This window comes from Miniopterus schreibersii (genome assembly GCF_964146895.1).
Source record: "Miniopterus schreibersii genome assembly, chromosome: 16".
Classification (NCBI taxonomy): domain Eukaryota; kingdom Metazoa; phylum Chordata; class Mammalia; order Chiroptera; family Miniopteridae; genus Miniopterus; species Miniopterus schreibersii.
In genome coordinates this window covers 10,095,390-10,123,062 of record NC_138116.1, presented here as the reverse complement: position 1 = coordinate 10,123,062, position 27,673 = coordinate 10,095,390, and the positions used below count along the sequence as shown (strand labels likewise).

Genomic DNA, 27,673 nt, shown 5'->3' with positions numbered 1-27,673 from the left:
CTGAGTTCCAAGATGGATCCTGGGGAGGAGGGGTGCACAGTAGAGCTCCGTGGGGGGGGGGGAGCTGAGGAGGGATTCCTTCAGGCTCAGACCTCTGTGGGTGACTTGGAGGCCCCCCTCACCTAGCTGGAGTTTGGACAGCCATAGGGGCATTGAAGGACCCCTTCCCAGCCTGTGGGATGAGCAGCGCTCTCTTTCCCAGGCTCCTGGGACCATCTGATGGCAAAGGGAGCCTTTAAAACCACTGCCGCTCTCCCCCTCTGCAGACCCCTGCTCACCCCTGGCTCCCTGGGTTATAGGGGGTGGGTGTCTCAGGGGTTCCGATGCCAAGGCCTGGCTCCCCTCCTTGCAGAGGTCTACACCATCCAGGGGAATTCTCACGGGAAACCCTGCACCATCCCCTTCAAGTATGACAACCAGTGGTTCCACAGCTGCACCAGCACAGGCCGCGAGGATGGGCACCTGTGGTGCGCCACTACCCAGGACTATGGCAAGGACGAGCGCTGGGGCTTCTGCCCCATCAAGAGTGAGAGCAGGGCGGCTCCTGGCGGGAGGCTGGCCGTGAGGGTGCGGGCGGCAGAACTTTCGGGACTGGGGTGAGAAATGGCCCCTCCTCGCATCGTGGAACAACCTCTATGGGGTCTGCACACTCCATGGGGGACCCCTGTGTAGGCCCTGAAGCTGAGGACTGGTGAGGGACCCATGTCTGGCTGTCATGGTGGCAGGTAACGACTGTGAGACCTTCTGGGACAAGGACCAGCTGACTGACAGCTGCTACCAGTTCAACTTCCAGTCCACGCTGTCGTGGAGGGAGGCCTGGGCCAGCTGTGAGCAGCAAGGGGCGGATCTGCTGAGCATCACCGAGATCCACGAGCAGACCTACATCAATGGTGAGGTGGTGGGCAGCCCCGGGCTGGGGTCTGACCCACCTGGGGCCTGGGCGGGGTGCCAGGACCCTGAGACCTGCTCCTACCTTTGGAGGACCCTGAGCCCTTTCTGCTTGTGGGGGTAAGGATGGCCTTGGTGGGGGCAAAGAGTAGGAGGGCGGAGGATGGGCAACTCACTTCTCACTGTCACTGTCTTGCCATCAGGGCTCCTCACCGGCTATAGTTCCACGCTGTGGATTGGCCTTAATGACCTGGACACCAGTGGAGGCTGGCAGTGGTCGGACAACTCGCCCCTCAAGTACCTCAACTGGGAGAGTGGTGAGGCATAGGGTTTAGGGTGCAGGGCTGCCTGGGGACCCCACAGGCACTGTCTCCTACTTATTCCTCAAAGTGGGGGGGTGGGGATACCCCCTACCTCCTGGAATGGCCCCACTAGCCCATGCAGTGTATTTGTGTGAATTAGAAACTAGCTCAGGGCACAGGGCCTGGGCAGTGGACTGGATTTCAGCCCTGTGTACCCAGTGTGCCAGCAGCCTGGCCAGGAAGGCCTGGTGGGGCTGAGTAGAGCTCAGACGTGGCCCCAGGTAAGAAAGCAGTGAGGCCCTGTAGTGCCCAGTGAGGGAGGGCTGAGTGGAGTGCTGGGCATCTCCAGCTGGCTCAGGCTTCCGAGGGAGCAGGAGGTTCGGAGGAGGGCTCCAGGGGCCGGGGTGTGAGTCTCTCTCCTGGGGTGCTGGCGCCCTGCCCTCCCCACAGATCAGCCGGACAACCCAAGCGAGGAGAACTGTGGAGTGATCCGCACGGAGTCCTCCGGCGGCTGGCAGAACCGCGACTGCAGCATTGCGCTGCCCTACGTATGCAAGAAGAAGCTCAACGCCCCGGCCGAGCCAGCGCCGCCCAGTGAGCCTTGGTCCCAGCACGGGTTGGGGTGGGGCGGGGGCGGTGGGCTCATCCTGGCCATAGCCTCCCAGCCTTGCAGCACAAGGTGACTGATTCTCCCTGTTCTTATTTACCAGTTCAGCTAAAGGTTGAACAGATTGGAAAGTGCCATTAATTCATTCATCTGGGGACTTGTTGAGAATTGTTTGAATGCTGATATTACTCACCTTGCCCTTGTGGAGGTCACAGTCTGCTGGAGGTGACAGACATTCCAGCTGGAATACCCGGAGTTATGTACTGTTACAAAAACGTGCAGTAATGTGAGAGGAGATGAAATCCTAGAGGAAGAATTCATTAAGCTTCTGAGAGTTAAGGAGGGTTTCAAGGAAGTGACATTTGATTTGGGCCTTTCAAGTTGAGTGTAAGTTTAAAAAGCCATAAAGACATGTGAGGGAAGGGCATTATCGTAGGGGGAACTGCGTGGGCAAAGGTGTGGAGGCATGGAAGGAATTGCACAGCAGTTTTCAGGTTGGTGAGTGGTCTGGTTGGAGTATAGACTCGTAACCACTTAAAATAGGGTCCTGAGACCAGCAGCACAGTGTCACCTGGGAGCTTGTTATAAATGCAGAGTTTTAGGCCCTGCCCCAGACTACTTGAATCAGGACCTGCATTTCACAAGCCCCTGTACCTGCAATTCATGCTCAGGTACAGTTTGAGAAGCACTGGCTTAGAGAGCATGTTGAAGAGAACTGTTCAGAAAGGCAGGTTGCAGCCAGTCCCTGAAGGGTCTTGGCTGCTGGGCAAAGTTTGAGTGGGGCCAGGTAGGCCGTGGGGAGCCTTTACAGGTTTTTAAGCCAGGGAGTGTCTTGCTGACATGTGATTCACAGAGATGGCTCTAGGGGCCTCAAGGAGGAGTTCCCAAAGGAGTATATCCATAGGTAGCAGAAGGCATCTGTCAGTGTAGGTTGGAGGGGCTCCTGCAGGAATCCAGTGACCCTGGGAATGGAGAAGACGGAATTTTCCCAAGCAAAATACAGCAAAACCAGAAAAAAAAAATCCATAAACCCACCGAAAGTAAAGAGCTTCCAGAACGAAAGTTCTGCTTCTGATCATTAAAATGTTGCCAGAGACTGACTCAGGGCTGTCAGCTCCTGCTTTCTCCGCTCACCTCTGAGGGGTCAGGAGCAAAGGCTTAACACCTTGGTGCCCCACGTCTAGGGTACCTCACCCCTAGCTGGAGGGAGCCTAGAGCAGGCACCAATTCTAGGTCTTTCAGAAGCTGCTTTTAAATATATATATGTTTTTAATTTTAGAGAGAGAGGAAGGGAGAGGGATAGAGAGATAGAAACATCAGTGAGAGAGCACCATCGATTGGCTGCGTCCTGCGTGCCCCCCCCCCCCCGGGGATCAAGCCTGCAACCCAGGCATGTGCCATGTACCCTGACCGTGAATCGAACCGGTGACCTCTTGGTTCATGGATCAACATTCAACCACTAAACCACACCAGCTGGGCCAGAAGCTACTTTTTGAAGGAAGGAGGGCCCAGTATGGGCAGGCCTAGCCCCTCTGTGGTTCCCCTAGGATCTAGCCCCTCACCAAGTTCTGTGTCCCCTGAGTCACCCTGGTGTGGCCCTGTGGCAAGTCATCTCATGAATCTGCAGATGGCTTTGGACTTTCTCTTTCATCCCAGTCCACTTCTCTCTGCATGAGGCATTTTTCTAGGCAATTTCTTCTGCCTTCCATGTCTCATTACTCAAAGCATGTCATTTCCTGGGCAGGCACCATTGTACCCCCAAAGCATCCACACTTCCTGAGCTTCCTTCCTCCCCCAGCCCAGAGCAGGCCTCTGGGGTCTGAACACCCACTAACCTCTGGTTCTCTCTCAGGCAGCAGCCTTGGGTCTTTGCTCCATGGCCAACAGCTATGATTGACCGGTCCAGAGCCCAGGAGCAATCCCCTCTGGCTCTCAGCCCTGCCCACTTTGCTGGGTCTCCAGGAAATGGGAGGCTGGACCCTGGAGCATCTCCCAGAATGGAGTGGATCCCAGAATGTCAGTCTTGGGAGATGCTTCGAGCGGGCACATGCTTTTCCGCCCAGCCAGGCAGAATCCTGCCCAAGCCTGACATTGTGGGTGGTTTGGTAAAATCTTATTTTCTCTTGCCAAGGCCCAAGTGAGGGCTTGTTTGTCTCAGCTGCCCTTGGACCCCAATCCCCAGAGGGTGAATCTGAAATGCGCGGAAGGGGGGCGAGAAAGGCCTGGGACCAGTCAGTTTGTCAGCCCTGGGGAGCAGGGAGAGGAGCTGGGGACAGGGGAAGTAGCAAGGGGAGAAATTCCAGCCAGAGATGCCAGACAATCAGCGGTGACTTCACCTGTTGCCCACCTGGTGGGGCCCCATTTCCTTAGTCCCTTCATCCTGGACCACCAGGGCCAGCATGGAATCCACACTCAGTAGATGTCGTTTGAGATAATGACATTGGTTTAATTTACTAAGCAAGGTGGACATGAGCTAAGTTTGAATCTTATAGCAGGAAACTACGTTTACAAAAGCAGAAGCTGAGGCTCCCAGGACTGGTCTGTCCTGCATCCCTGCCTATCTCTCTCAGAGCCCCAGCTATAAGAGCTGTCCTGTCTTGGGTGGAATCTGCCACCACCTCCTGGGGCTTGACCTCTGGGCTTCCTGCAGCCCTGGAGGGTTTTGTCTTTCTATCATCATTCAGCATTTAGACCTGTCCAGGCAGGAAGGGCTGATGTGGGACAGGTTTGGGGAGGAATTGACTTTGGGGCCCTACCTGTGTTAATGCCCAGTGGGTCAGTGCCCAGGCTGGGTAGCTTGATTCCTGAGCAGCAGCCTCGTGGGTCTCTGCAGATGTGTGGGCCAACGTGAAGGTGGAGTGCGAGCCCAGCTGGCAGCCCTTCCAGGGCCACTGCTACCGCCTGCAAGCCGAGAAGCGCAGCTGGCAGGAGTCCAAGAAGGCGTGTCTGCGGGGTGGAGGCGACCTGCTCAGCATCCACAGCATGGCCGAGCTGGAGTTCATCACCAAGCAGATCAAGCAAGGTGAGGGGCTGCTTGTCACTGCCGGTCTTGGGTGGAGGACAGGGCCTCCCGATGCCCATCCAGTCCTGCCCAGGAGGCTCAGAGACTGCCCCTTCCTCCCCTGCTGGTGGCTGAAGCTGACCTCTCCATGTCCTCTCTCTCCTCCCTCCTGCTGCACCCCCAGAGGTGGAGGAGCTGTGGATTGGCCTCAACGATTTGAAACTGCAGATGAATTTTGAGTGGTCTGATGGGAGCACTGTGAGCTTCACCCATTGGCACCCCTTTGAGCCTAACAACTTCCGGGACAGCCTGGAGGACTGTGTCACCATTTGGGGACCGGTGAGAACCCCCTCTCCCTATCACAGGGCCCCAAATACACCTCAGCCTTCTGGTGTATACCTCAGTCCTATTGGTGCCTGGAACCCCACCCCATGGCCTCTCAGAAGCTCCATCATCCCCCCCAACCCCTCCCCTTCCACGTGGAAGATTGCTAGTGTTTGACTTCCCCCTTCTTCCCCCAACTAGCTGGGTCACCTTGGGCAAGTTTCTTAACCTCTCTGTACCTTGGTTTCCTCATCTGTCAATGGAACACTAATGGTGCCAATCTCAGGGGGTCATTGGGAGGGTTAAAGGAGCTAATTCCCATGAAGCCTTAGGATGCCACCTGGAGCCATCTTGGTCTCCCGGCAGCTACAGTTCCCCGTGGCAAGTGGCATCAGAGCCCATGTTCTATGGACATGTTCCATGGACCAGGCTGCTCCTGCAGGGTCCTGTCCCCTCATGAACTTAGGGGGTGATGACTCTTTGCCATGACTTTGACTCAGTCGTGGTGTGGGTAGGTGGAGGAATTGATGCAAGGCTTCGAGCAGAGACAAGAGACACTTTAAAAGGACAAAGCCATAGGGACAATCTACCGACTCCAGGGACAGATAGGATACTCTCTCATGAGATACCACGAAGTGTGCCAGGGACAGCCATCTAAAGTAGGGGATGCTATTTTAAAATTTATAAACAATTATTTGTTGAGTGTCTGCAATGTGCCAGGCATTCTCCTGGGGCCGGGATACACGGTGCCTCTGCCCTCAGGATGGAGCTAAAGGCAGACACGCCACTGGCTAGGAGGCTGCGGACAGGAGGGCAAAGGCATTAGGAGGAGCTGGGGACCGAATTCCTGTTTAGTGCCATCATCTGAGCACTGGGTTTGGGCCCAGCCTGGCTCTGCAGGTACTGGCCGGTGCCTTGCAGAACTGGGAATCTCATCTGTGTGTCCTTCCATCGGTTACGCTAACAGCCTCAGCCAGTGTCCTGGGTATTTGTGAAATGAGCTGTAAATAATCTAAAGGAGTGCCTCTTCCTATTTAGACAGTGCTTATCAATGTTCTGAGGCATTTGCACAACTCTTGTGTGCTCCCATCAGCCCCCTAAGGCTTATTGAACGAATCTCTCTCTCCCCATTTTATAGCCTGGAACTCTGAGAGGTCAAGCCTCTTGCTCAGCAAGCAGAGGCAGGATCAGGTCTAGAAATCATTTGCTGAAGGGTTTGGGAGATTTGGGGGTGGGGGCTGAGACTTCCTCTCACCCTGTGTTCCCAGGAAGGTCGCTGGAATGACAGTCCCTGTAACCAGTCTTTGCCATCCATCTGCAAGAAAGCAGGCCAGCTGAGCCAGGGGGCCACTGAGGAGGACCATGGCTGCCGGAAGGTGAGAGTACTTCTGGATCTGGGTACTTAACCTGGTGGCAGTCAGAGGGGCTCCCAGGAGAAGGGGGGATAGAAATCCTGCAGCCTTCTGCTGCATTCTCCCTTCCTTGGCTCACCCTTCTTCCTGCTCTCCAAGCTGCCCCTTTCCAGAGGAATGGTGTTGGGAGGAAGCAGAGCTCCCTACCCATATCCTGAGGCCCATCTCCATGGGAAAGCCTCTTCCCAGAGGCAGCAGAGAACAGGAGGTGGCTGTGGGCACCCCGAGTCTGGCTAGTCTTCACCTGAGTGAAGGCTGCGGGGTAAGCCGTGGCCACACATCACGCCATCTGACATAGCGGGTGCTTGTCTGTCTATCTCCTCTGGCGGAATGAGGCCATTCTGGTGTCTCTCTCCCTGTGCTCCAAGCCCCAGGGGCTACCAGATGTTCAGGGAGGGAGGGAATAAGTGAGTTGGGGAGTGAGTGTATGAATGATGAGAGTGGGTGACCAGCCCATTTCCCTTCTCCGGCCCACCCAAGCCCCCTCCCTGGCCCCCAGCCAAGCAGGGGTGTGAGTGGTGTGGATATATGTGGGAAGGTTGCTCCATCTACCAAGGCTGCAGTCCTCCCACCAGCTCTTTGCCAGTGTGGCTCTGTTTTCCTTTGGATTAAGGCCCCTTACCACGCTCCACCTGCACCCCAAACTCTCCCCCAGGGGAGGAGCAGGAAACATCAACAGGCATGACCTCCAGTGGGGAGGTGGGAGAGAGCAGATGGCCCAGCTGAAGAGTCTCGGGGACCAGCATGGTCAGGGAATTGCCCAGGGGCTCTGGCCTGGCCTGGCCTGGGTGAAGTCAGGGTGGGGGGTGGAGAGGAATTACCACTAACTGCCCTGCACCAGGGCTGGCCTGGAATGGGGGACGGGGGCTGCTAAGCAGCCATGGTTAACACCTGAGAGAGCCAGGGGTCTTTAGCACAGCCTTGCTGCTCATATGGGATCCCCCCCTCCCCATACACACACTCATACACATGAGCACACACATACCAGCTTCTCTTCTGCCCTGGCTCCTGCCCAGAGGGCCGCATCTCCCTCTCCCAACCTGGAGCCCACCCCAAGGCTTGCCACTTCAAGGCCTGCTGGAGGTGAAGACCCTGGCGGGCATCTGGAGTCGTCTTAGGAGGAGCAGGGCTGTGGTGAGGACAGGCACAGCCTCTGAGGTGTGGGTTCAAGTCCAGGCTCCACCTCATACTGTCTGTGTACAAAATCAAGTCACTTCATTTCTCTGAGCCTCAGTTTCTCATCCGAAAGGCAGGAGCAGAGAGCCCCTCAGGGTGGCCCAAGGGGAGAGGGTCTGTGGTGTGTGGGTGCTGGGTGGTAGGGAGCAGCTGCTCAGGAGCGGTGGTCTCTCTTCACAGCTCTGCTGCCCCTCCCTGAGGGTCTGTCTCCCAGGCCAGCCACATCCAACACTTACTCCAGCTTTTCCAGGCCCCTGAGGATCACACAGCCCCCTCCACATCCTGGCAGCTCTCCCAGCTTTCTGACTCTGGTTTCTCAGCCAACTGGCAATTTTCCCATTGCTTCTCTTGGTTTAAATGTTCAAGAGAGGAGTCTGATGAGCCACTTATCTTTCTGCGCCAGGCCACAGGCCGGGTCACTGGCTGTTCTCGATCGGCCATCGTTGGGCCATGCTTCCACTCCTGGTCTGGCAGTTGTGGATCATAGGAGGAGGGGGAGTATGGAGTGACAGGTACAGAATACAGCACAGGAAGGGCCATCTCTGGTGTCAAACAAGGCCCCTCTGTCCTGTGCCCAAGCCTGTAGCACATTTAGTGATGCCGCTGATGGCGTCCCCCTGCCCTGGGCCTTATGGGTGAAGAGGGGCATCCTCCCCACAGTTTTGCCCACTCTCTCGAGCCAGGGTTGGAAGTGGCACAGTCCATCCTGCTACTGGCTGGGAGAGGACCAAGTGACCTACAGTGAGGCCCGGCGCCTGTGCACTGACCAGGGCGCTCAGCTGGTCACCATCACTAACAGGTACAGGAGGGGGTGGGTGCCCAGACCAGCCTGCACCCATGTCCTGGCCTAATGTGGCCCCTCCATCAAATGGGGTAGCTTCCTGTCATCAAACACAGAAGGACCTGAGTCCTTTGAGCCTCAACTGACTCCAGGGCCTTTTTCTAATATTGTCACAAGATTGACTCCTGATTATTAAGTGACGTCAGTGTGGGGTGGGTTTGGGCAGGGGCACAAACAGGTATAGGTGTGGGCTAGATGCCCGAGAGAGGCCTTGGCTGTGTCTGATTTTTTTCTACTTCTTGGCCAGGCCTAGAGGGCAGACAGTAGAGTGGGAGCTGGGTTGCTGTGTGTCAGCTGCAGGGATCCCAAGGGTCCCCACTTCCCTAAGCAAGTTACTAGTTGGGTACAGCACCTAAGCTCCAGGGGCAGGGCATCTGGCCTGTGGCCCAAAGAGCGGTGGGAGGCGGGCTCCCTGCCTTGACCAGCGTCTTTCCCGCAGGTTCGAGCAGGCCTTCGTCAGCAGCCTGATCTACAACTGGGACGGCGAGTACTTCTGGACCGCCCTGCAGGACCTCAACAGCACCGGCTCCTTCCGCTGGCTCAGTGGGGATGAGGTCATGTACACGCACTGGAACCGGGACCAGCCTGGTGAGCCCTCCGGCACGGCACTCAGTGGGCCCCTTTCTCCAACTTACTCGCGGAGCTTGTCCCGCCAGGACCGAGACCCAGGCCTTCGCAGTGACCTGATCATTCCTGCGGTGTGGTGAAGCTGTTAGAACAGGGTCTACAGCCAGACCACCTGTCTCAGATCCCGATTCTGCGGTTTATTAGCTGCACATCTTTGAGTCTCATGTCAAATGGAGATACTGGATACTTTCCTCATACGGTTGATGTGAGGCCTAAACGGTTAATATATGCAAAGCTCTTAGAATAGGGAGCACAGTATAAGTGCTTGCTACTGTTATGACCATTTCACATTCATGATCTTTTTTAACCCTTTTAATAATCTGATGAGGTAGCTGATGAAACAAGCTCAGAAAGGTTAAGCAACTTGCCTAAGAGCTCACAGGAGTAAACACAGAGCTAGGACTCTACTTCCATTCCCTTCTTCCCACCTGGGCCCTGACCTCACAGACTGTGTCCCTGCAGAGGTGGCTAAGCTGGTTCCAAGTGCAAGGGCAGTGGTGGTGCCCACGGGGATTTGAGGGAGGGCCAAGCCATGGGTCCTCCTTAGCATAAGGGTGTCCCTTCTCCCTCCTTCAGGGTACAGCCGTGGGGGCTGCGTGGCCCTGGCCACGGGCAGTGCCATGGGGCTCTGGGAGGTGAAGAACTGCACCATGTTCTGGGCTCGCTACATCTGCCGCCAGAGCCTGGGCACACCGGTGACGCCTGAGCTGCCTGGGCCAGACCCCACACCCAGCCTTACTGACTCCTGTCCCCAGGGCTGGGCCTCAGACCCCAAACTCCGGCACTGCTATAAGGTAGGCAGCCTGTTGGCATGGGGCGGGGGGAGGGGAGAGCGAAGAGGCAGCTCACCTTGATGGGGAGTCCCAGTGGGACCCAGCCCTGGTCCATACAGTGGCTCCGAAAATACTTTTCCCCACAGCAGACTACAGACAGAGAGTATGTCTTTCTTTTTTTCTCTCTTTTTAAAAAAATTTATCTTTATTGTTGAAGGTATTACAAATGCTCCCTTTTCCCCACTATTGATACCCTCCACCCTGTACCCCTCCCCTCAGGCCTTCCCCCAGAGAGCATTTCTGGTGAAACTCTCATAAGTGGAATCTGAGCCTTGGCACATAGTAGGTGCTCAATAAACATTTGAGGAATTGACGAAACCATCCAGATCATTGGTTTCAGAGGTTTCCACATGTTGAGGCCAGGCTGACTGCTCTTCTGGAGAGCTTGATAAAAATAAAATCTTCAGACTGCCACTATGGAGATGGGGATTCAGTAGGTTGGGGTGGTAATCTGTATTTTTAAACCCTGCTGGGTTTTGGAGCCACTGATGTAGTCCATGGTCTTTTATTATAAGAAAAAACTGAAGCCCAGAGAGGGGAAGGGACTTGCCCACAGCAAATTGTGGCCCTGCTGAGGTGAGAGCCCTCATCTCCCCTATGGTTAGGGGGACGTTTTTCAGAAGCTGCCTATGTCAGCTCCCTCCTCTGGGGCTCATTCTCTGATGAGCAAATTTGTCTTAACTAGCCTGGAACCCTGTCCAGTGAGGCCTCAGCCCCCCTCTGCACTGCTGTCATGGGAGGGCAGATATCCCCTGGGGAGGTGGGCCAATGGGTGCAGCTTGGACAGCTGGACTCTGCTCCTGTAGGTGTTCAGCTCAGAGCGTCTGCAGGACAAGAAGAGATGGGTCCAGGCCCAGGGGGCCTGCCAGGAGTTGGGAGCCCAGCTGCTGAGCCTGGCCAGCTATGAGGAGGAGCACTTTGTGGCTAACATGCTCAACAAGATCTTCGGGTACTGAGCCTGGGGTGGCGGCATGTGTGTGTGTGTGTGACTCTGTTTTGCAAGGCAGGGTGAAGGCTACTCCAATGAAGCCTGTGTTAGGGTGACCTATGTATCTGCTACTAGTGCCAGGACCATTCTGTCCCCCTCAAGTAGCCCTGGTCTCCCTGGAATCAGAGACCTGGTGTTGCCCACCAGTGTCACAGAGCCAGCAACACCTGCCTCCCCAGATTCACAAACTTTTACACAAGTAACTGCCCTCCCCCACCCTTCTCCATTGCAAAACCTTGTTCAAGCGGATCCAAGCTGAGTGTTTTCCCCCCACCCTACACCATCCCATAATAACACACACTCCTTAACAAAAAGCTTTTCCTGAAAGACAGGAGGAAGGCTATAAAAGCGAGCATTTTCCCATGGGGTTCCCTCCAGGACCTCAGCTCTGTCCTGTGGGCTCTGGCCCCCTATGACACCCCAGAGCACTTGTAATCCCCTTAGTACTGGGAACAATCCAGATGGATCCAGTCTGCCTGGGATCTTAATTCCAGGGATATCTCCTCCCAGCAAACATCATGATTACATTATTTGATTAGGAATTATAATAGCGCATATTGATTGCTTCTCACCAGGCACCAGGTACCGTGCTAAACATTTAATCCTAGGAAGTAGATATTATCATTGACCCCATGGGCTGAGTTATTTCCCCAAGGTCACGGCCTGGTCCTTGGGGAACCAGGTTTACCTGTTTCCAGAGCCCCAGGTGTACCCATCCCCATCCACTTCCTAAACTCCCTGAAGTGAAAGCCTTCAGTCTTGCTGGCCCGCGCAAACCCCAAAGAGAAGCCAGGGAAGGGAACCAGACCACCCACCACCCCATGAGCTGGGTGCTGGGTCCTGTGTCACCCCCTTCTTTCCCCTCAGCCTGAAGCCCAGATGGAGAGCCCTCAGGCCCTCAGGACTGCCCAGACCAGAGCTGCAAGGGGCAGGGGCATGTTTGACACTTAACTTCTCTCACTCCAATCTCTTCTGTCCCAACCCCTGGGTTGTGCTGAAGCGAATCTGAGCTGGAGATCCATGAGCAGCCCTGGTTCTGGATCGGCCTGAACCGCAGAGACCCCAGTGGGGGCCAGAGCTGGCACTGGAGCGACGGCCTAGGGGTGAGGGGGCCTGAAGGAGGCAGGCGGGGTCTTCTGGGTGGTCTCGCTTGGCTGTGGGCGCGGTCTGTTGGGGGGGGGCAGGGCTGGGAGAGGGGTGAGATTTACCAGAGGCAAGGCCTCTACCCTGGGCTGGCAGGTAACGGACATGGGGGAGGTGGGGCATCCAGCCCTGGTTGGGGCTTCCCGGCTCAATCAGGTCTCTTATCCGTCTGTTCTGGGCTTGGGGGCAGCCTCCGCCTCCTGTCTCAGGACCCTCTCCCACTCTGACCTCCCTCTTTAGTTCTCTTACCACAATTTCGACCGGAGCCGGCATGACGATGACGACATCCGGAGCTGTGCAGTGCTCGACCTGTCCTCCCTGCAGTGGGTGGCCTTGCAGTGCGAGACGCAGCTGGACTGGATCTGCAAGATCCCTCGAGGTTGAGTGGGGTGGCTGTAGGGGACTGGGAATGGGGTGAAGGGTGGCAGCCGGGGATCCAAGGGAGGGTGTCCTTTTTCTGCAGTGTCTCTGTGCACCTTTCCCTGTAGGCATGGAAGTGCGGGAACCTGACGTCAGCCCGCAAGGTGAGGCCCCTTTGCCCATCCCACCCCCCATAGCAGCCCAGAGAGGGGCAGGGGTGTCACCTCCAGGGAAGGGCCTGGCAGGGGTGCCCACAGCCCTGTTGGCCTGGGTCTGGTGGGCTTGCGGGCTCACCCGTGCTAGCTCTGCCCTGGACCCACCTTGTCCTCCTCTGAGGCCAGGCAGGCAGCTCCAGCCTGGCCACCATTCCCACGCTGGCATTGCCCCTGCAGGCCGGCGGGAATGGCTGCGTTTCCAGGAGGCCGAGTACAAGTTCTTTGAACACCACTCTACGTGGACTCAGGCACAGCGCATCTGTACGTGGTTCCAGGCTGAGCTGGTCTCCGTGCACAGCCAGGCTGAGCTAGACTTCCTGGGACACAACCTGCAGAAGGTGGGCACACAAGCGAACAGGGGAGAGGTGGGCACACAGGCGGGCAGAGGAAGGGCAGGGCCAGCAGCGGCAAAGGCCCTGCCAACCCTAACCTGCCCACTCGGCTTCCCTAGTTCTCCCGGGGCCAGGAGCAACACTGGTGGATCGGCCTGCACACCTCAGAGAGCGATGGGCGCTTCAGGTAGGGGCCAGGGGACTGGAGGATTGGGCAGAGGGCAGCAGGTGTGGGAGAGGGCACTTGCGTGGATAGCTAGCCTCAACCACAAGCTGGAGTGGGGGGGAGGCTGCATAACACACCAAGAAGACCTGGATCTGAATCAAGAGCTGGCCCTCGCAGGCTGTGTGACCTTGAGCAAGTGACTTAACCTTTCTGGGCCTCAGTTTTCTCATCTGAATATGAATAGTGAGGCCTGCCTGGTAGGATTGTTGTGAGGATTAGAAATAAGGTAGGTGCAGTCCTTAGTACAGCTTCCAACACAGTATTGAGCACTAAATCATGGCAGCTCATATTATGCTGGAGTCACTCATGAATAAGGCCCCCTTAGGACATGGGCAAGAACATGACTACGGTCCAGAGGGGCCTCTTTGTATGCAGGGCCCACCTACCACGCACTGAGGCAGGAAGGACCAGGAGCACGCAGGTATCAGCACACCAAAGCCCTTGGAGCCCTGCCCGGGGATTCTTAGACTTCTCTTCTTAGAGAAATCAATCCCCCGGGGAGGGCTGGGCCTTACCTGGAGGCACCAGGCCCTTTGGTCCCCAGCTGCACTGAGCACAGTAGTCCCCCTTCTCAGCCTACAGATGAGCTCCTGAATTTGGGTCCTTCCCTGCCCCCTTTCCCGTGGCCTTTATTGCTGCATATGGGGGAGGTGAGGCCTGGGGCCAGTGCTGGAGTCACCCCTGCTCGGTGCCATTGCAGGTGGACAGATGGTTCCATTATAAACTTCATCTCCTGGGCACCTGGCAAACCTCGGCCCATCGGCAAGGATAAGAAGTGTGTGTACATGACTGCCAGCCGAGGTGAGGGCAAGGTGGGGGCAGAGAGGCTGCAGGAGAGGGTCGATGTTGGGGGCAGTAAGGCGAGCCTGGGCAGGGGCCATCAGTCTCTCATCTTCTTTGTTCCCACAACTCAAGAAGGGCTAGACCAGAGAGGGGAGGGCCTGTCCCCACGGTCCCGCAGCCATGGAGAACTTGAGTTCAGAGTTGGGCACAGGGACCTGAGCCCCAGCCAAGCTTCCTCTAAGGGCATGAGACGAGGGTGCTGCCAGCCCTGCCCTGAATTAGGGGTGACTTCCCTCTCCTCCCCTTTCTGCAGAGGACTGGGGGGACCAGAGGTGCCTGACAGCCTTGCCCTATGTCTGCAAGCGCAGCAACAAAACCAGAGAAACACAACCCCTCGACCTGCTGCCCATGGTCCTGGGGGGCTGCCCCTCTGGCTGGAACCAGTTCCTCAACAAGGTAGGAGTGGGGGGGGCATGCAAGGGAGTCAGAGGAGAGGACTTGGCCCTTTGGCAACATCAAAGTCATGGCTTCTTACCTGTGCCCACCAACCTCTCCTACTTGGCCCCAGTGCCAGGGCTAAACTCTTTGGAAAATGACTCAGTGGAGTAGCACCTCCTGATCCACCAGTAAATAAGGTTGTCCAAATAGTTTGGTGCGTTTTCTAGATCAGTGGTCATTAGACATTTAAAGAAAAAAAGATTTTTTATTGCTTTTTTAGAGAGAAAGGAAAGGGGGGAGAGAGAGAGAGGGAGAGAGAGAGAGAAACATTGATGAGAGAGCAGGACATCCATTGGCCTGCTGCACCCCCCCCCCCCGAACATGCAACCCTGAAACCTGGGCTTGTGCTCTGACCGAAACCTGGGCATGTGCTCTGACCCAGAATTGAACCAGCAACCCTTCGGTGCACGGGACAATGCCCACCCAACTGAGCCACACCGGCCAGGGCTCGTTAAACATTTTGATAATGAATTCCTATTAGTAAAACAAAATATTGAACATAACAAAGTTTGTGTGTACATTATATATATGTGTGTGTCTACAAAAATATATATTTACCTCCATACTAATGTAACTAATGTTATATATATATGAAAGTATGCACGAGAACAAAGCAATACAAAGCATGAGCTAACCATTTAAATATAGTATTTTTAAAGTTTTAACTTTTTCTATATTAGTGGTATGAAATAATTGTGATCACTCAAAAATGTCAATCATAATCATTATTCATATTTAAATAATTATAAAGAGCACAGTGGTTGCATGTTCCTCATTTTAAAAAATCTTGCTCTGACACTTTGTGATTCATGACTCAAGGATCTTGTTTGAAGTTCAAATTATTTCCAAACATGATTTTAATGGCTGTTACAGATTAAAAAGTTGCCTCACAAAAGACAAACAGATAGAAGTGAAAACTGTTCATCCATCACTGGCTGGGTTTTCTGAGGCATTCTCTCCATTTTCAGCCCTTCCTCCCCTAGTAAACAATCCACCTTGTGAACTAATCAGAAGGCCTGATCAAGTACTTGTTTTTATTTTATTTTTTGTTTTAAATATGTTTATATTGATTTCAGAGAGAGGAAGGGAGAGGGAGAGAGAGAAAGAAACATCAATGATGAGTCATTGATCGGCTGCCTCCTGCACACCCCCTACTGGGGATGGAGCCCGAAACCCGGGCATGTGCCCTGACGAGAAATCGAACTGTGACCCCATTTCATAGGTCGACTCTCAACCACTGAGTCATGCCGGCTGGGCTTTATTTTTATTGTTGACAGTATAACAGATTTCCCCCATTTCCCTCCCTTTGCCCCCATCCACCCAGCCCCCATCCCACCCCAGGCCTTCGCCACACTATTGTCTGTGTCCACGGGTTATACATATATGCATATAAATTCTTTGGTTAATCTTTTCCTGTCCTCCATCCCTTACCCCCAACCCCCCTTCCCTCTGAGATCTGTCAGTCTGTTCCATGCATTCATGCCTCTGGACCTATTTTGTCCATCAGTTTATTTTGTTCATTAGATTCCACATGTAAGTGAGGTCATGCATGTGATATTTGTCTTTCTCTAACTGGCTTATTTCGCTTAGCATAATAATCTCAAAATGCTTCCTCTAGAGTGTGAATTTCTTTCCAAAAGTGGTTCTGTTTGTACCCTGGGCTGATTGACCAGATCTGATTAGACCATGAATTGTTTTTACTGGTGGCTGAAAAGAGCTTATGCCGGGAAAGAAGGTCACCATTGCCTTGTTGTTTGTGCTGGCATCATTAGCATGAGCTTCAACCACACTGCTTTGCAGGATATTGTAAGGCCATTTGGCCTGACTGTGAGGATTAGATTAGGTAACCTTAGATAATATAATACATAAATCTTTGTCATACATTGGAGTGGAGCCAGCCTTAGTATCATGGAGCTCTTCATCTCAGAATATTCAAGCAAATATTATACCTTTTCTCTTAAAAAAACAAAAAAGCAAGGCATGTGTATTAAGACTTTGAAAAATACAGAAAGAAAATAAAACTCACCCATACTCTCCAGCGATAACCACTGTCAGTATTTGTTACTCCCCTTCCTGCCTTTTCCCATGTAATTGAGACGATACTAAATAATGCAGTTTTGTCGCCAGAGTTTTTTCCTCAGTGTTGTATTTTGAGCATTTTTTCATGTCATTAAATTTTTCCAAAAACTTAGTCTCATGACTTTTTCCACCTAATATAAAACAGAATATATCTTACATATATTCTTTCTCTCCTATTGCACTGCCTCTAAGTAGAAAATTACTGTGAATCATTTATTTTCAAAGATAGTCTTCATTTGATGAAGATTTCCCGCACAGGTGGTTTCTTTAACCATATGGAAGTAATGAAGGTGGCAAAAGAGAAACATAAAATTACAAGAGTTAGAAGCTACTGCCTCACAAGGCCATTCAAAAATAAAGATAGAGGCCCGGCCTGCGTGGCTCAGCGGTTGAACATTGACCTATGATCCCGGAGATCGGGGTTCAATTCCCCACCAGCGCACACGCTCAGGTTGCGGGCTCCATCCCCAGTCCGGGGCGTGCAGGAGGCAGTGGATCAATGACTTTCTCATCATTGATGTTTCTATCTCTCTCCCCTCTCCCTTCCTCTCTGAAATCAATAAAGACATATTTAAAAAAAAATAAAAAAAGATAGGTGAGCCAGGGTGGGGTTGAGGGGGACAAAAGGGGACATCTGTAATACTTTCAACAATAAAGATCATTTAAAAACAACAAACAAAAAAATAGATAAAAGTATCCTACAGATAATCATGTATGTTCAAAGGGCAGGATAATAGATTTTAGATAACACTTCCAAGGTGTGTAGCAGAAAGTGAGATGGGCTTTGTCCATCCCCCCAGTGCTTGGCCCTGGTGCTGTTCTCTTAGGATGTAGAGCCTTTGGTGGCCTGAAGAAGTTCTCCCACTAAGACGTCCCCAGAGTGTGGGCAAGTGCATGTGATCTGTGCCGGGTTGAGAGGGTGCTGGAGCCTTGCTCAAGGAGATCCACATGTCCTGGTTGTGAGAGCCCCTGTAGCCTCCCCAGGGCCTGCTGCTGAGGGGTACGCAGTGGAGTTTCTGGGTTAATGGACAATGAGGTGGAACTGGACATCACACCTCCCCTTCCTCCCCCAGTGTTTCCGGATCCAGGGCCAGGACCCCCAGGACCGGGTGAAGTGGTCAGAGGCACAGTTCTCCTGCGAACAGCAAGAGGCCCAACTGCTCACCATCGCAAACTCCTTAGAGCAAGGTAGAGCTGGCTTCTGGGGAGCCCCCAGTGTCCTCTGATACAATCCCCTAAAACGGCTAGTGCAGAGTGAGCAGGGGCTACCCTGTCACTCATAACTCTCTCTTCTGGGGGGACTGTAGCATTCATCACAACCAGCCTGTCCAATGTGACATTTGACCTTTGGATTGGCCTCCATGCCTCGCAGAAGGACTTCCAGTGGGTGGAGCAAGAGCCTCTGCTGTATGCCAACTGGGCACCAGGGGAGCCCTCTGGCCCTAGCCCTGCTCTCAGTGGCAACATACCGGTGAGGAAGTCCCTCCCCACTCTCCTTTGCCACCCACACCCTGCCCTGCCGCCCTGGCTTGCTGTGCTTGCCTTCACTCCCTGGGTCCCCCTCTTCCAGCCTCTTTGCTGATAGTGCCGTTTGGGGGCAGTGGCACAAGGTGGAGGCAGCTGCTGGGGCTCCCCTGAACAGCTCCTTCCCCCCAGACCAGCTGTGCGGTGGTCCTGCACAGCCCCTCATCCCACTTCACTGGCCGCTGGGATGATCGGAGCTGCACGGAGGAGACACATGGCTTCATCTGCCAGAAAGGCACAAGTAGGTGTCACCAGTGAACTTGGAGAGCCCAGCACTGGGCTAGATGCTATGGGCCATGCCAGGAGGAATAAAGCATGATTCCTGACCTCACCCCCAGAGTCGTGTATCTACTTAGGAAACAGATGGGCAGAAAGGCCCAGTGCCAATCAAGGGAAAGGCAGTGAGCACTGAGGGGTCTCGGGAGGAAGGTTTGGGGTATGAAAGGCTGGCAAGGAAAAACTAGATACTGGGCATCTGGGGTGTCAAGCAGCCTGAGGTTTTGTGTCTGAGGCACTTTCATTTCCATGCATGGGTTCCTCTGCCCGGGGTTCTCAGAGGTAGGAATAGGTGAAGGCTCTAGCTTGCTCCTTGGTTTAGTAGCAAGAATATGCCATTAATCATAACAGTGGCTAAGAATGAGTGTTAGTCTGTGCCAAGCACTATACCCAGTGGAGGCCTGGTCTCTGCTTGATGCCTGGGAATGGGGTGAGGGAGGCAGAGCCCTGCCTGAGCCCTGTCTCCTTCCCTGTAGACCCCTTGCTGAGCCCATCCCCAGCAGCATCGCCCCCTGCCCCGGGCACTGATCTCTCCTACCTCAACGGCACCTTCCGGCTGCTGCAGAAGCCACTGAGCTGGCATGATGCCCTCCTGCTGTGTGAGAGCCGCAATACCAGCCTCGCACACGTGCTTGACCCCTACACCCAGGCCTTCCTCACACAGGCCACCCGAGGTCTGCGTTCACCACTCTGGATTGGGCTGGCCAGCGAAGAGGTGGGCTCCCAAACTGCCCTGATTTCCCTCCCTGTCCCTTACTAACCCCCTGCCTCCCCTGTCCCCACCTCCCTGGCTGGTTCCCTTCCTCCCACCCTCATGGTTCCCTCCTGCCCAGGGCTCCCGGAGGTACTCCTGGGTCTCAGAGGAGCCGCTGAGCTATGTGAGCTGGCAGGACAGGGAGCCCCAACATATAGGGGGCTGCGCCTATGTGGATATGGATGGGGCCTGGCGCACGACCAGCTGTGAAACCAAGTTGCAGGGAGCTGTGTGTGGAGTTAACAGTGGTGAGTGCCCACCTGCTAGGGTAGAGGGGTGGGTAAGGCATAGACCACTCCTGGGAGGACTCTGGGCCACTTCCTCAATTCTGTACCCCACAGGGCCCCCTCCTTCTCGAAGAATAAATTACCATGGTAGCTGTCCCCAGGACCTGGCTGAATCTTCATGGATTCCCTTCCGGGAGCACTGTTACTCCTTCCACATGGAGCTGAAGCTGGGCCACAAAGAGGCACTGCAGCGCTGCCAGCAAGGTGGGCAGGGCGGGCTAGAGCCCACTGGGCATTTCAGTTGGTGACCCCTCTCGTGGACACTCAGGCCCCATGAACACAGTCTCCACTCTACACTCTTCCCATAGGCACTCACTTGTAAGTGCCCCATCACATTCCATATAGACAGACTGTATGTGGCATTACACGTATCACCCCCCCCACTGTGCACCATGAATGCAGGGACTCCACACCATCCTCTACTCAGGCTGCCTGAGAGCGGGGCTGGGGCTTCTGGGGGGCTCTGCTACCCCAGGGAGATGCGCCTGCCCTGATGTGGACCTCCCTTGTCTCCAGTGGGTGGGATGGTCCTGTCCATTCGGGATGAGATGGAGAACGTGTTTGTCTGGGAGCACCTGCAGAGCTCTGAGGGCCAGAGTCGGGGTGCCTGGCTAGGCATGAACTTCAACCCTAAAGGTGGGTACCCTGTGTGTGTGGAGTGGGGAGGGTAAGGCCTCCGGCTGTAGGGGAGATGCCCTTCACCAGGGCTTGGTGGGGTGAGGACTTGTGGGAGGGAGAATGGGTTCTAGAACAGGCTTGCTCTCTCCCACCTGCTCTACCTTGTCAGTCCTCCCCATACCCCCTCAGAGCCTTCTTTCCCATAGGAGGCACCCTGGTCTGGCAGGACAACACAGCTGTGAACTACTCCAACTGGGGGCCCCCGGGCCTGGGCCCCAGCATGCTGAGCCACAACAGCTGCTACTGGATCCAGAGCAGCAGCGGGCTGTGGCGGCCAGGCGCCTGCACCAACATCACCATGGGCGTTGTCTGCAAGCTCCCTCGAGGTGAGTGCCCCGACAGGTACACCGCTCAGCCTCCCTCCCCCACGAAGCTGGCACTGGGGTGTGGCCCGGGGCCACTTCTCATTCTGCAGGAGACACAGTGCAGGGGAAGGCATGAGCAGACAGGCCTGGGCCACCCGAACTGTCCCCTGGGATGAATCGGTCTGGACGGAGCACTGGTTGTTCTACAAATTTCCAAGCTAGATAGCAAACCCGTCATTTTGTAGTGGTTAAGGGCATGGGCAGGGTTCAAGCCCCAGGCAAACCACTTACCCACTCTGTGACCTTGGGCAGGTTACTTCAACTCTGTGGCCTCAGTTTCCTCATATGTAAAATGGGGATAACAACAGTACCTACAAGATTAAATGAGCTAACAGTGTCTGGCACTCAGTGGGGCTCTATATGTGTTTGCTGCTGCTGCTGCTTACGATGATTACTACTACTAGTACTAACTAGTCCCTCCCTCTCTCTTCCCACAGCTGAGGAGAGCAGCTTCTCCCCATCAGGTGAGTGGAAGACTCCTTTCCCCTCATTCCGGGAGGTGAGAGGCAGGTTGCCTGGCAGTGGCAGGGCTTCTTGACCAAGTGTCCGTCTTGCCACAGCAGCGCTCCCAGAGAACCCAGCGGCCCTGGTGGTGGTGCTGATGGCAGTGCTGCTGCTCCTGGCCCTGGTGACCGCAGCCCTGATCCTCTACCGGAGGCGACAGAGTGTCGAGCGTGGGGCCTTTGAGGGTGCCCGCTACAGCCGCAGCAGCTCCTCTGGTCCTGGCGAGGCCACAGAGAAGAACATTCTGGTGTCTGACATGGAAATGAACGAGCAGCAGGAGTAGAGCCCAGGGTGTGGGCAGGGCCTGGGCAGGAGGAGCTGGGTCAGCTGGCCCCCCCCCCCCCCCCAGCTTCCAGTGCAGATGGCCTATGGAGGGATGGGAGCTGCTATTGGGGGCTGGGGCTGGGCAGAGCCTGGGCTGGTGGGATCCCTCCCTCCCATGAGGGCTGGGCTCACACCTGGCTGAGTGCACGTGGTGTCTCCCTTTTGGGGGTTCTAAGGTCTAAGGTCTTGTCACCTGGGCCTGGGCCCCCGTGGTAACCAGAGGCAGGACAGAAGGCTCCTTCTCCCCAGACCTCCCTGCCCTGGCCAGCTGACCAACCCCCAGGAACCCCTCATTGCAGAGCCTGAGGAGGCTCCGCTGAGCCCTTAGCCAGCCTCTGTCGCTTATCTCCTTCCCACCTGGCAGCCTCAGCTCTGAGCCCCTTGCCCTGTCCCCTCTCCCTGCTTCTCACCCGGCCCTTCCTTCTGAGCCAGGGCCCTGGGGTTTGGGAAATCTTCTTGCTCTTGGAGGTCAGCTTGAGGGATCCAAGCATCCATCACTCTGGTGCTTGCTGCGGTGGCCTTGGGGTGTGGCAGGGGCAGTCTGGGTCAGGCCTGAGAACCAGGGCACCAGTGTGGTGTCAGCTGGGCTGGAGACAGAACCAGGGAAAGACACTCAACCTCCTGGGGGTGACCGGGCTAGGCTGGGGTGTCATCTCCTGCCGGTTGGGGGAGGGCTCTTAAAAGTTCCTGAAGAGTCCCCTGTGGGGACCAAAATAAGTTCCCCTAATGTTTCCAGCTCCTGGCTCTGGTTTGGAGAGAGGAGGGGGTTGCTAGTCTTGGGGCCTCAGAGGAGCTGGAGCCAGGTGCACGCCCCCTAGTGGAGCCCAGGGGAACAGCACCCCTGCTCCTGAGGGGCTGTGCGGGGAGCTGACCCACTGCCTTTCCGAGAGGCTGGAATCCCGGCCGCTGCGGGGCGTATAGCCAGTCCTGGTGCCACAGCGCGGGACAATGTGAACACGGACTCAAAGACATGGTCCTTTTTTTTGTAGTTTTTTAAAAAAATGTGCCATTATTTTCAAAAAAGAAAAAAGAAAAGCACACAAATAAAACACCTGTAAGAGGCTTGAGAGGGGTTCCTGCCTTGTCCTGTTGTGGGCCTTGTTCCTCATATCGCTTACGAGATAAATGTCATTCTTTAGCTGGCATCATTCGTTATTTCTGCAGTGCTCCATTGTGCTTCTATCTCTGGGCCCCCAGGGACACCCTCGCTCCGTCTCTTCCTCCGGCCCTCCGCGACCTTTCCTGTCTGGGCCTGCTCACCCTTCTCTCTGTTCCTGGGGAATTGTGTGTGGGCCTGAGCTCGGGCAACTTAGCTCAACTTTCAACAGGTGTAAATCAGGAGGCCAGGCCTCACCTCCTCGGCTTGCTTTCAGGGTCCTGGAGGATTGAGTGAGCTCATCTGTGCAGAGCAGTTAGTGCTTCGAGCTCATGCAGTAAGTGCCCCATAAATGTCAGCTGTTACTGTGATTCCTGGGTTGTGGCTCGGGGGGAGCACTTATGGTGCCCCGGCCAGCCCTGGGTGGGGGCACCACGCCATCCACCTTCCAGGGCAGCCTCTGAGTTTTGGGAAAGCACACACCTGTCCTCGGGAGTTTGGGCACTGAAACTACCAAGAGGCAGGCCTTCCCCCACCCGCCTTCGCTCACTTAGACGATTCTTGAGCCGGAGATACAGCCAAGAACAAGGAGACAGCCCTGCCAGCAAAGGATGGCCAGCTCTGCCAGGGCAGCCAGGTGCTGTGGGGAGGGCGAATGCCGGCCGGGGAGGGTGTGCTGGTTTGGACATGGGTCGGGGAGGGGTTCACCAGAGGTACGTGAGGGAATGAGCAGTGCACACACGTGAGCCAGGTCCCAGGCACAAGTGCCCGTGGTCCTGTTGTGGGGGTCCTTGGTGCTTCAGGGGACCAGCAGGGAGGCCAGGCTGGCTGGAGCTCAAGGAAGGGGAAGGTAGAGGGGTGGGGGCAGGGAGGTCGGGGGGGCCCAGTTGCGCAGCAGTAGAGAGTGTGGGTGTTGGTGTAAGTAGAGTGGAAAGTCAGTGGGAGTGGCTAATCTGATTGACCTCTTAAGAAGGTGCTTTGGCTCGTGACTACAGTGGTGGTCAATCTGTGCCCGTGCGTTTTACCTTGTTCGTGATTTTTTAAAACAAGTTTCCACTGCTCTGAATAGGTAATAGGGTCACATGCTTCAAAGCATAAATGTTATAAAAAAGATGCATATTGAGAAGTTGCACCCTTTCCTTACCCGGCCGTTTTCTGGGGAGCCGCAGGGGGTGCTTGTGAGCTGTTTTGCTGAGGTCAAGTCCAAGGCCCTCCTCTAGCTCCTGTGCAGCCCAGCAGCAGCAACTGGACTCTTTAGAGAGGGAGCCCCAATCCCTTGAGTGGGGACTGGAGGGCTCATAATGATGAATCTAACCTGTAGTGATTCACTCTCCAAACTGAGGAACAGCTTTCTTTGTGCATTAAATGCCCTGTCATGGACCACAGCCCAGCTGCAGGGAGTCCCCCTGGGACAGAAGCCCTTGCCATGGGAGGGAAGAAAAGCTGAGGGGTGAAGACAGGGTCACGAGCTCCTGGGGTGGCAGAAGCGGCTGAGGAAGTGGGGACCCAAATGCCCTTTACTGTCTGGAGGCAGTGGCTGGCTGAGTGTCCAGAAGTTTTTTGTTTTTTTTAAATTTTTTAAAATTTTTAAAATTTTTTATTGATGTTAGAGGGAGGAAGAAAGAGAGAGAGAAGGAGAGGGAGAGAGGGGGGAGAAACATTGATGTGAGAGGAAACATTAGTATAGGCCAGGGACCAACCCACAACTTGGGTTATGTGCCTGGACTCGAAATCAAACCTGCCACGTTCTGGTGTACAGGACGACACTCCAACCAACTGAGCCACCTGGCCAGGGCAAGCGTTCATGGGTGTAAATCACTCCAGAAATACCTGTCCTCACTCCTCTCTCCTTTGCTGGTGGCTGAGGTCCTCGCCAGAGCCCTGCCCCCACCCACAAGCACTTCAGACAGCTTCATGGGCCTTGGGGCCCCCCACAGACCTTGTTCTCCTTGCTGGGGTATTCCCCCCGCAAGAGGAGAGTAGGGGCAGGAGAGGGGCTCTGGGCACAGCCATTTGCCTCTGGCTCCAGGGTAGCCCTGTTCTAGCAGAGCACATGGCTGAGCCTCCTTTCTTTCTGCTCATTTCAGTCCACTAAGTGTTAAGCACCTCCTCTAACATGCCATCTCTGCTGGGAGGGGGAGGCCCTGAGGCGTGTCCCCGTGGGCCCGGAAAAAAGGCACTTACTGTATGCCAGGCACTGAGCCTGACCTTCCCTGGCAGGACTGAACCAGCCCAGCTCTGGCCACCTGGATGCTCAGTGACAGCTCACTGAATCCATGAATGAATGGGAGAGTGGTGTCAGGCCTTTAACAGCCTCTTCTTGTCAGGGCAGAGATGCCTCCTCCTAGGTGTCCTGGCAGAGCTGGCCTGGCTCAGTGGGCAGAGCTGGGAGGCCGCAGGGGTGAGGAGCCGGCCAGCCACACCACATGGCTCTCCTGGAACACAGCCACCCAGATCCTGCCAAGCTGCCTTGAGCACTAGGGCTGAGTCTGTTGCAGGGACAAGGTAAAGATTATATCTTGAGGGCGGACCCCAAGGAAGGGAGGCAGAAAGAGGGAGGAAAAGGGAAAGGAGTTGGGATAAATCAGGAGAGGCTGCCAGCGGGACTGGCGTAAGATCAAAGTGCCCAGATGTTCAGGCCTGGCCTGATGTTCTTTATCTTAGGGGCCTGGGCTGCCAAGAGCCCCAGGAAAAGGCTGACTTCAGTCTTGAGCTGCTGATTTCAGCCCCTCCTTGTCCAGAAAAGCAGGCGGGGTGCCAGCCCTGGAGAAAGGAAAGACCGAAGCAGCAAGCTGGCCCCTCCCACTTGAAACGGGTTTGGTGCTGGCAGTCAGTGCAAAAAAATGGACTATCTTCCAATACCAACTGATGGCAGAACTTTTGTTTTAGCCCGTATAGGGAAATCCTGGTCAATCAAGGTTTTCTCGTCCAGTTGGCATTTTCTCCTTTCCTCCTCTAAGTTCTGAGGTCTTATGGAGTGTCCAGGGATTGTCACTGCATGTCCCTGCTGGCTAATAGAGACGCTCTTCTGTATCTCTGGGGCTTGGGAAACTCTGGATGGTGTCTTTCCTGGTACTGGAACTGCAGGGGATTCAGGACATTGCCTCGGACATGCCATTCCTCCATGATAATGATAATAATAAAAATACTTATTGAGTAGTTACTAGTGCTGCCCTGTTCCTAACTGCTTACCGTGAATTAACTCACTTTGTCTTCTCAATGCACCACGAAGTAGGTGCTGTTGGCCCTTTTTACAGATGAGGAAACTGAGGCACAGAGTCGAACTTGCCCTGCCACCACTCCTCCACCCTCCCTGCACTATACAAAGTGTTGGGGGTGGGCAGTGAGGACTGGGGAGCCCCCTTGCAATTCTGCAGGCAGGCTCTGAGAGTCAAGAACTTTGTCTTGACTCTCATCAAGACAAAGAATCTGCCATCTCCTGAGGGTTTTGGAGGCCTCTTTTGAGTTTATGGGCCAAGAATGACTTTGCTTTTGGTCTGTGGCGTCCCTTCCAAGGCAGTGACAGGCTTCCCCAGCTCTCTGAAACGGAGCATTCCTACGAACCCTCTCGTAAGCCGAAATGGCGTCAAGCGAAGGTGAGCATTCCCAGACCCCAAATTCAACGCGCAGGGCCTTCGTTTCGTTCACCATGACCCAAACGCTTAATCAGGTCCATTTTACACTAAGTGTCAACACCCGTGTGCGCTCTCTCAGGCCCTTCTGATCCCTTAGGCACATCTTGCTGCCAGGTGCACAGAATAAATCAAGACGAAGCGCCGACGCTCACAGACAGCGCCGGCTGCGGGGCTGGAAGCTGGGACGCTGAGCGAGGCCCCGGGAAGGAGCTCGGGGCGCCACGCTCGCTGCCAGAAGGGCTCCTGGCGGCACACACGCTGAACGCGTTTCTCTTTTTTCCTAAACGTGAAATTTCAGACTCCCTTCAGTTAACGAACACGTACTAGTGTAGGTCTTTCATAAAAACGAAGTGACGGAAAGCAAACTTTGAAAAGAGCCGGGGATGCACCCTGGCTGGTTTGGCTCCGTGGCTAGAGCATCTCCCTAAAGGGGCTGACGGATGGGCCCGGGCTCGATTCTGGCCAAGGGCACGGGCCTCTGTTGCCGGCGCCATCCCCGGCCCCGCGAGAGGCAACCAATCGGCCTCTCTCTCACATTGATGTTTCTCTCTCTCTCGTTCTTTCCACTGTCTCTGAAAAGCAGTGGAAAAGTGTCCTCGGGTGGGGGTTAAAAGAGGGGAGGGGGATACTTACATCAGGGTAGCCCAGGGCTGGGGTAGGACCTTGAGGTGTAATGTCTGGAATGCACATGGATGAGGTGAGGGCTCGCTTGATATGTAGACATTCTCTCTCTCTCTCTCTCTCTCTATATATATATATATTTCTCACCCAAGGATATTTTTTCCATTGCTTTTCAGAGAGAGTGGGAGGGAGGGAAGGAGAAGGAGGGGGAGGGAGAGGGAGAGAAACATTGATGTGAGATAGAAACATCAGTTGGTTGCCGCCTCCATGCACCCCGACCCAGGATCAAACCCACAACCTGGGTTTGTGCCCTGACTGGGAATTGAACCTGCGACCCTTCAGTCGGCGGGACGACATTCTAACCAACTGAGCCACACTGGCCAGGGCCATAGGGTTCGCTCATATTAAGTAGAGTTTAATGAACTTTAGTAAATTCGTCCAGTTGTGTAAACACCGGCACGAACCTGCTTTAGGGCACCGTCAGCCGCCAGTGTCCTCTCCAGCTGTCTGCAGTTAGTCTCTCTGTTCCTGGTCCCAACCCCCGTGACCACGGATCTTTCTGTCTCTACAGTTTTGCCTTTTCTAGAAACTGCATATAAATAGATCATACAATAGGTAGTCTTTCATGTCTGGCTTATTTCACTTGGCATAATTTTGCATGTGTCAGTTTGTGCTCCATCTTTTATTTTTTGATCACACACACACACACACACTTCTCATGAGCCTTCTTTGGTCTTTTTTCACCCCGTTTGATCTGGTCTTTAGCCCTAAAATGTAATTAGGAGAGAAGCGTGGAGTCCACATACCAATCAGGTCCTTACCAGGCCACAGGTGTGTCATCCCTCTGACAGTGATGGTGCAGAGCAAGGAGAAGTGGAGGTGGGGAGGGGACTGTGAGCTGGGCTTCCCCCTCCTCCCAGTTGGAGGCCCCAAGCCTTTGCCCAATGCGACCGAAATAAGCTCAAAACAAAGCT

At 54.7% G+C, this 27,673-nt stretch overlaps 1 protein-coding gene across 2 annotated transcripts in view; it reads left to right on the top strand.

The window, feature by feature from the left end:
- Positions 1 to 22,414, top strand: part of MRC2 (mannose receptor C-type 2) — a 50,811-nt gene extending 28,397 nt beyond the window's left edge. Inside the window, exons 3-30 of one of the 2 annotated variants that reach the window (XM_081161812.1) lie at positions 353 to 526; positions 726 to 890; positions 1,092 to 1,205; positions 1,641 to 1,784; positions 4,631 to 4,819; positions 4,983 to 5,137; positions 6,391 to 6,498; positions 8,394 to 8,509; positions 8,991 to 9,139; positions 9,755 to 9,972; positions 10,818 to 10,960; positions 12,000 to 12,102; positions 12,383 to 12,521; positions 12,631 to 12,666; positions 12,895 to 13,055; positions 13,169 to 13,236; positions 13,976 to 14,076; positions 14,372 to 14,514; positions 17,709 to 17,823; positions 17,943 to 18,106; positions 18,292 to 18,400; positions 18,912 to 19,150; positions 19,269 to 19,437; positions 19,531 to 19,680; positions 19,993 to 20,112; positions 20,301 to 20,480; positions 20,957 to 20,983; positions 21,083 to 22,414. In XM_081161812.1, the coding sequence (XP_081017938.1) occupies positions 353 to 526; positions 726 to 890; positions 1,092 to 1,205; positions 1,641 to 1,784; positions 4,631 to 4,819; positions 4,983 to 5,137; positions 6,391 to 6,498; positions 8,394 to 8,509; positions 8,991 to 9,139; positions 9,755 to 9,972; positions 10,818 to 10,960; positions 12,000 to 12,102; positions 12,383 to 12,521; positions 12,631 to 12,666; positions 12,895 to 13,055; positions 13,169 to 13,236; positions 13,976 to 14,076; positions 14,372 to 14,514; positions 17,709 to 17,823; positions 17,943 to 18,106; positions 18,292 to 18,400; positions 18,912 to 19,150; positions 19,269 to 19,437; positions 19,531 to 19,680; positions 19,993 to 20,112; positions 20,301 to 20,480; positions 20,957 to 20,983; positions 21,083 to 21,306 (3,923 nt within the window). In that variant the 3' untranslated portion in view covers positions 21,307 to 22,414. Of the gene's footprint in view, positions 1 to 352; positions 527 to 725; positions 891 to 1,091; positions 1,206 to 1,640; positions 1,785 to 4,630; positions 4,820 to 4,982; positions 5,138 to 6,390; positions 6,499 to 8,393; positions 8,510 to 8,990; positions 9,140 to 9,754; positions 9,973 to 10,817; positions 10,961 to 11,999; positions 12,103 to 12,382; positions 12,522 to 12,630; positions 12,667 to 12,894; positions 13,056 to 13,168; positions 13,237 to 13,975; positions 14,077 to 14,371; positions 14,515 to 17,708; positions 17,824 to 17,942; positions 18,107 to 18,291; positions 18,401 to 18,911; positions 19,151 to 19,268; positions 19,438 to 19,530; positions 19,681 to 19,992; positions 20,113 to 20,300; positions 20,481 to 20,956; positions 20,984 to 21,079 lie in introns of both variants that reach the window. The other variant, XM_081161811.1, reaches the window with a different exon arrangement.
- The last annotated feature ends 5,259 nt before the right edge of the window (positions 22,415 to 27,673 follow it).